This window comes from Trichechus manatus, unplaced genomic scaffold, assembly GCF_000243295.1.
Source record: "Trichechus manatus latirostris isolate Lorelei unplaced genomic scaffold, TriManLat1.0 scaffold00186, whole genome shotgun sequence".
In the NCBI taxonomy this organism is placed as follows: Eukaryota; Metazoa; Chordata; class Mammalia; order Sirenia; family Trichechidae; genus Trichechus; species Trichechus manatus.
In genome coordinates, this window is record NW_004444122.1 from 1,198,801 (window position 1) to 1,206,912 (window position 8,112).

Consider the following 8,112-nt stretch of genomic DNA (forward strand, 5'->3'; position numbering starts at 1 on the left):
AGTCTCTCAGGCTGATGAAATATGCCAGATGGGATATGTTGGGCAGAATACCATGCAAGTGAATATTCTGAGTCCACAGTATTGGCAGAATAGCATTACAGGCAGGGAAGGCAAATCCATGTCCAGAATAGATGTCTATTCCAGTGAGGGCAAGTTGTGCCCCTTTATGATGGAAAGGGTCCAGAATAATTGTTATGGATTGAATTGTGTCCCCCCAAAATATATGTTGAAGTTCTAACCCTCAGTAGTTACGAACACGACCTTCTTTGGAAATCAGGTCTTTGAAGATGTTAGCAGTTAACATAAGGTCATATGAGAGTACCAAACCAAACCCACTGCCATCAAGTCGATTCCAACTCATAGCTACCCTATAGGACAGAGTAGAACTGCTCCATAGGGTTTCCAAGGAGCGGCTGGTGGATATGAACTGCTGACCTTTTGGTTAGCAGCCAAGCTCTTAACCACTGCATCCCCCAGGCTCCAAATGAGAGTAGCGTGGGTCCTAATCCAATTATGTTTGTTTTGTGCCATTGAGTTGATTCTGACTCATAGTGACCCCATGTTTCAGAGTAGAACTGCTCCATAGGGCAGTTGGAGTGTTTCGGTCCCCTAGGCTATAGGGTCACTATGAGTCAGAATTGACTCAACAGTCATGGGTTAATCTTTACAGGAGTGGAGTGTCAGGTCTTTTCTCAGAGCCACTGGTGGCTTCAAACCATCGACCTCTTAGCAGCCAAGCGCTTGACCATTGTGCCACCAGGGCTCCTTACTCTGGTGTAACCTCACATTACAGTAACTGATAGCATCATCAAAGACTCAATTTCCAAACAAGGTTACATTCACAGGTACCAGGGGTTAGGGCTTCAACACTTCTCTCTTGGAGAAAGTAATTCAATCCATATACCAAGTGTTTTGAATGGCTCCTGGCTCCTTCCCCTTTCTTTCTCCCTTCTTTCTTTTCTTTCAGCAGTGATTTGTTACTCTAGCAAATCCTAAGAACACAGAGAGGAGTAAGACAAGAGGATAAGAAGAACATGTTCACGCCTTCAGGGACTTCACAGTCCATAGGGGAGACAGATATATAAACAAATAATTCCATAGACTTATTGAACAGGAGCTGTTTAAAAATGCTTTTAAAATGACTTTAGGGAGAAGCCTATCTTTCTCCAAGTTTCTATCTCTAGCTATAAAATAGTAACTGCTATTAACTGCTTAACTCTTAACTGCTGCCAACTAGTCGACCCTCTTGGACAGGTTTGGGAGGAAAGTTGTGCCTCTTCTACCTCACACTCATTTCCCCATGACGCAAGATGACCTGTCTCTGACTTGTCTAAAATGGTAAGAAGACCATGGTTGGCGTTGGCTCTGGCTCTCTCCTAAACCTGCCTTCTGCTGAGCCTGGGCAGGTCTAATGCCCACATGCTGTCTTGCCTCTGGCTCCTGCCCTCTGCATTTGCAGGGTATGAGGCAGTCTGAGACCCTCCAGGTAGTCACCTGCAGACCCAGTCTTTCTTAGGTGCAGACTGTAAGGGCCAGGCTGGGGTTATGGTGGGCTGGTGGGCAACGGTGGGGGAGGTAGGAAGCCCCCCTTGGCTGTGTATCCAAGCCGCCTCCTCAGATCCAGTGAAAAAGCAGATACTGTATTTTAATTCCCAGTGGCCTGTGTTTGTATCTGAATTGGCTCAACAGTTAAAAGGGAGAGGGGTGTCCTTAACAGCCCCAGACCTCTGATGCCAAAAGATGTATATGCTTTGTTGAAAGAAAGACCAATAATCCAGCAGTGTATTGATTCTTCGCCCTCACACGCGTTCTCAGGTTAAGTACTGTTAACATTGTGGTACAGGTTCTTCCAGATCTTTTTCTATCAGTGACACAGCTGGATTTCACTGGGTCCAGAGCAGAGGAGAGAAACCCAAAACCTGTGGGAACCGACTAGAGGGAGGGCAGCAATAACTACGAATTATGCAAACACTCAAATGTCCTCCTGCTCGTTGTTGATAAGCCCCCGTTGTTATTCAGCAGGATGGAAACCTCACGTGCCCTGTGTGGGAAAGCTGCTACAATGAAGCTAAAAAGTAGAGAAATAGTATTTTAAGCGTTGCTTGTTTATATCACAGCATTTAGAATATTGGGAATAATTAGAAAAATGGGAATTGAAAATGAGGAACAAGAAATGAGAGATGAAGTGGACGGTTTCAGAAGAACAGATGGAGGGCCTTAGAATGTAGCCTTGAGAGAGACAAAGAGCAGGGCAGCTGAGCCCAGTGCACCAGGCCTGGGATATGATTCCTGCACCTAGGAGTAGGGCTCTAGGGAGGGAGGTGAACACACAGGTGTATGTGTGGAGGGGGGCGTAGGGGGTGATTAAGATTAGACAAACCTCTGAGTGTGTGTGTTTTTTTAGAAAATCAGAGAGACCTTAAAAAAAAAAAAACCCGTTGCCATCTAGTCTATTCCTACTCATAGCAACCCTATAGGACAGAGTAGAACTGCCCCACAGGGTTTTCAAGGCTGTAATCTTTACAGAAAGACTACCATGTCTCTCTTCTGCTGATGGGTTCAAACTGCCCACCTTTTGGTTAGCAGCTGAGTGCTTTAACCACTGTGCCACCAGGGTTCCTATCAGAAAGACCTAGTGGGTTTTAATCCCAGGGCTGTTGATATTAGCTAGCTAGCCTTGCAAAAATTAATCATACTCCCATCTGTGAAATGAGGATAATAATAAAACCCGCTTTGTAGGCCTGTTGCAAGGGTTGGCAGTGATAAAGGTAAAATAGCTTAGCCCAGCTTGGGCCTGTATTTCTTTATTTTTGTCCAGAGTGGTCAAGAAAATGGAGGAGCTGGAACTTGAACTGAGGCAGCTGAAGCCCCACCATGTTGTACTTCTTTGTGTTGAGGTGATTAGTTACCACGGGTAGTTGCACTGCGTGGAGTCAGTGTTGGAGCCATGAGTGCCCTCTCTCCTGGAAGCAGGCTTGGGTCCTTGGCTCTTTCTGGGCCTACACCTTGCATGTGTTCTGGGTGATGACAGGTGTCTGGCCCAGACCAGGCATCCAGGTGGTCACCAGGAGCAGGGCTAAGTGAACCCAAGGGGAGATTAAACCTAGGTGTGCTTTAGGGCACCTACAAAGCAGGGGAGCCCAAAAAGGGGGACCAGTTCCTCCTAGCAGGGCCTGATCCTTTTTTTTTTTTTTCCATCATTTTTTATTGTAAGAAAATACACAGTTTGAAAGTGTGAATAATGCAATATTTATGACCAAGATATGGGACTTAGGGACGGGAAGGGAAATAAAGAAAAAGATCAAGATGATCTGATTGAGAGACAGTGTTGAACTCCAAATACTGAAATGGAAAAGGAGTGAGGTGGGGGGAGGAACAGGAGGAGGAAGTAAAAAAATTTGATCAGAGAAAAAGTTAAAATACAATATGAAAATAAGTAATACCTCTCCTTAAATTCCTTCTATACACAAAATACGTGATTTGCCAAAGTCTAATTTATGCTACTGGGGTTCTGTGAGCTCCTTTAGTGTATTCACATCCTCTGCAACAGGAGAAAATGATTATGATACAATCAGAATATGCTGAAGACAAGTTAAACTCTTGCCAGCAGGTTCTTAAAAATCACAAGATCTCTTCACCCCACCTATCCCCCCAATCCCCAAAAAAGTAATAATATGTCACCACTGATATGTACATCACAATTAGTTTCTGTAAAATGTATCAAATTCTCAATCTTTAATAAAACTTTGTTTTTTTTTATTTTTTTTATTCCTGATGAATAAATACCAAAAAAATAAAATAAAATAAAATAATGCAGCAGCTAGTTAAGGTGTAAGGCTGCGGATATTGTGTCTCTCTCCCCCTTGGCATTTATTATTTATTTACTTATTTATTTTTTTGCTTTACTTTCACAGATTGGTGGTAATGAGTGATTGCTTAAAGCAATATACATCCACTTTTGTTGTTGTTGTTGGTTTATTGGTTTTGTTAAAATTGTCTCCAAAAGCTTTCACTGAAACATTTTGAATCACATCAATACTGTGACGTGTACTATGAGTGAGTAGAAGAGATGGCCAGGTTCTGGCCAGCACTGAAAGTTGACACGGGGGGAGGAAGGGGGCCCCTGATGGAGTAAGAGTAAACAGGCACTAGTCGGACACGATGTCAGTAAGAGTGAGAGAGAGAGAGCGTGAGAGCAACGCCTGTTAAAATGGGGAATGTGGTTTTGCAGGGTCTGAATTTCTTTTGTTTTTCTTTTTTTTGTAAATGGCAAAAAATTTAATCTCATCTATAGTCCTCCTTAGGAAAATCTAATGTAACCAAATTCCCAAATCCCATTCTGAGGCTCTGCACATCAAAAGTTTCAATCTCTCGCTCTTGCCTTTCCAGTAGGTACTTTATTCTCTCGCTGCGTTCCTTCTGAAGGGCAGCCAGCTCTTCAATCTTCTGCACAAGATGTGCTCTGTGCAGAGACACCCTCTGCTCTACCTTCTGGAGCTCGCGTTCATGCTGTGCCTCTGTTTGCATCTTGATTTTGCTCTGGTAGGCGTTGAGTAGCTCCATTTCCTGCTGGAGCTGTAGCCTCAAGGTCTGGCATTCTGCTTCTTGAGCCTCATCTAGCCGTAACGCTTGAGAGGCCATCATTTCATTTATACTCTGTTCATACTGCTCTGCCAAAATGGCAAGTTTTCTTGTCTGCTCATCTTTCAGTGTCTTTAAGATTGTTTTGTGCTCATTCTTTGGAGTAACTTTCAACTGTTGATTCTTGAGTGCTTTATACTGTTTGGTCTGTACTTTGCGAGTGTCTTGAAACTGTTTTTTAATTTGCATTTCCATGACCTTTAAGTTTTTTGGCTGTTGCCGGAGTTCCATGACATGCTTCCTGTGCAGTTCCCTTTCTCGCTTCTTGTTGTACTCCATCCAACTGGTTTTCCAGTTCGGTCTGGTGCTGTAGATGGATCAGGTCCATGCGAAGCTTCTGTAACGTGTGCAGCTGCCTGTACTCTAGCTCTCGGGTGGACTTGTCGTGCCGGATTAGCATGGCATGCTCCATCTCCTTCTGGGTCCTCTTTTTATTTAGTTCTTCCCGAATGTTCTGCTGCTCCACCTCGTGCCGCTTGATCATTATTTTCCGCTTGAAGAAATGACAGTTTTTGTCACAGTACAGTCTCTGTTGACTGAGAAGGTGGGCTTCCTCTTCAGCCTGTGTGTGCTGCAAGTTCTCTTTATGCTTGGATATCCTCTCTTGCTTTTCTTTCTTGGGTGTGCTATGGTCCTCATTCATTTCCTCTTTTATTTTTTCCTTACAAATTTTTTACTGCTTCTTCTGACTTTCTAAGAAAGTTGTCAAGTCTTTCTTCTGCTGGGCCAAGATCTGTTGCTGGAACTTCTCATCTGCTGCAGCTACCTTTGCCTCTTTTTCTACGATAGCCACTTGCTTCTTGGCCAGCTTCTCCAGCTCGATGGATGAGTTGTTGGCATGCGTCTCCACCTCCTTCTGTAGCTTGAGGCGGTGCTCGTCCGTCTCAGCCTTCAGCTTGTTCTCCAGGGCGATCAGCTGCTTCTGGTGCTGGTGCCGCATCCGCTTATAACCTGACAGCTGTTCCCGCAACTCGTTCTCCTGCTCATGCTAATGGATCTGCCGTGTAACCAAAGATGCTGATTTGATTGTGGCAAAGCGCTCTCTGTTCCGGTAGTGGAGGGCCCAGCTCTGAATTGACAGGGTAGGCAGCGGCTCAAACCTGGGATCACCGTGGCCCGCCTCATCCCTTATGAATACATGATCCTTCCTGTGCACAGTGGAGGAACTGGAATTTATTGTGCTTTCATCCTCCTGCATCATGACAAGCTCAGAGCTGCTCTCATCCATGACCTCCTGCATGCTGTTCACACTGCTGCTCTGGCTACTTGTGCTCACAGACATGCTTGGGATGGAATGGTTGCTACCCAGGCTGTCCATTTCCCTGCTCAAGCTGGTTCCATGTTCGCTGTTTTCTTTATCTTCTTGTGATTCATTCAAGGGTCCATTTCTTGTCTCTTGGAAAAGAATTTTTTTCATTTTTCGGTACTGCAGGTTATCTAGCTCACGAACAGCATCTTTTGTCCTCTGTATAAGGTCAATCAGGACACGCAGTGGTCGATCTCGTCGAACAAAGTCATGCTTTTGAGACCGAGGCAGCTCAGCTTCTTGTGTCCCTTGTCTCTTCAGCTTCTGCTTCCTGTGGCCTCTCAGCCCTCGGGCCTCATGCCCGCATCTGCCCTGCTGGGGCAAGTGTTCCAAAGCTCTGTAGCTCCACCGGTATAAGTGCCTGGAGGCACCCCACTCTGCCAGGAAGCCTCGAGCACACAGGCACTCAGCTCTCTCGCTCCGTGGGTCGGCTCCATCGCCATCTTGCACTGGTCTCCTGGTTCTGCTGCTGTTGGTTATCTGCCGCTGCCGCTTCTCTGCTGCTGTAGGTTCTCTGCTGCTGCTGGTCCTCTGTCACTGCTGTATGTCTATCCATTCACAGTTTTAAAACCGCTTCCTTATTTTAGGTATCTGTTAGAGCAGCACCCCACTCTCTCGGTACCAAATTCTGTCTTAGTCATCTAGTGCTGCCATAACAGAAATACCACAAGTGGATGGCTTTAACAAAGAGAAATTTATTTCCTCACAGTTAAAGTAGGCTAAAAGTCCAAATTCAGGGCATCAGCTCCAGGGGAAGGCTTTTTCTGTCTGTCGGCCTTCTTCTCTTCAGTGTTCCCCCAGACTAGGAGCTTCTAGGCGCAGGGACGCCCATCCTAAGGACGCGCTCTGCTCCTGGCACTGCTTTCTTGATGGTATGAGGTCCCCCCGATTCATTTTTTATGGGGCCTACTGCAAAATGAAAGGAGCCCTGTGGCGCAATTGTTAAGTGCTCGCCTGCTAACCGTAAAGGTTGGCAGTTCGAACCCACCCAGTGGCTCCTGGGAGAAAAGACCTGTTGATCTGCTCCCATGTAAAGATCACAACCTAGGAAACCATATGAGGCAGTTCTACTCTGTCCTATAGGGTCACTGTGAGTCGGAATCCACTGGATGGGCACACAACAACAACAGTGCAAAATGAAAATGTGGGGCCCCTTGGTCAAAAAGAAGGAAACAGTGCCAGTAGAGATACAAAAATATAGAATGTTTTCCTTTCTTCTGTGGTTCTTCTGGACCTGTCATGGTACTTTTTATTTGCTATTTAATGTCATGCTCCCTCAGGCATGGGGATGATCGCCTGGGAACGCAGACCCTCGTAGGCACCTGGGTCCTGCTTTGGGACTTGATGCACATGTGGCCCACCAGCCGCCTGGTTTCTGCTCTCCCAGCCTCCAGACCAATGCATGGGACCTGGTCAGGGTAGGGAAGTCAATCTCCCCAACCCACGGTGGATGGGCGACCCACAAGTTTGGACCCTCCATGGCAAGACTTGCTTGGTATCCGGATCAGGGTGAGTGAGAGGCTCACCCCACCAGATTGCCTACCTGACCTGCTGTGGAGCTGCCATCCTGGCTCGGGGACAAACACTGCCATGCCCCAGCCGGAGACACCTCAGGCATGTGGGCAAGACTCCAACCCTCCCCTCGCCTGCACCCAAGCCTGCCAGGTGTCGAGGAAGTGGGACAGGGAAGTGGGTGGCTGAGAACCTGTCCAGGGGCTGCAGGGAGGTGGTGGGAGGTGGGATCGTGTGTCAACTGAGAACCCAAGCACCTGGCACATGCTCCGTTGTCCCATCAGACTTCACTTGCAAGGCACATCTTCAAAGTAAAAATGATTAAGAATTTTAAGATGGTGACTGCAGACCATTAAACCCCAAGCATGGGCCCTTCTGAGCGCAGGCCCTGGGCTACTGCACTGGCGAGTGCCCACGAAGCTAGCTCTGTCTCCCAGTTTTCCCAGGACGCTTCTGGTTTTAGCACAAAAAGTCCTGTGACTGGAGAATGCCCTCAGTCCCTAGCAAACTGGGATGGTGGCTCATCTGAGACCCAAAACAATATTGCAGCCTAAGTTCCCTTTCATCAACCTTAGCCAGTGTTTGGCAGCCTAGAAAGAAGTTATTTTAATTTTGGCCTGTGTTATAGATTGAATTGTGTCTCCTGAAAACGT

General features: G+C 46.5%; 1 protein-coding gene across 1 annotated transcript; it reads right to left on the reverse strand.

Moving 5' to 3' along the window:
• Positions 1-3,741: 3,741 nt before the first annotated feature.
• Positions 3,742-7,565, reverse strand: LOC101361470 (serine/threonine-protein kinase TAO3-like). The gene is given in 3 exon segments (XM_023741695.1): positions 3,742-4,917; positions 4,919-6,160; positions 7,491-7,565. Coding segments are annotated over 3 exon segments (1,950 nt in total). The 3' UTR covers positions 3,742-4,284.
• Positions 7,566-8,112: the final 547 nt, after the last annotated feature.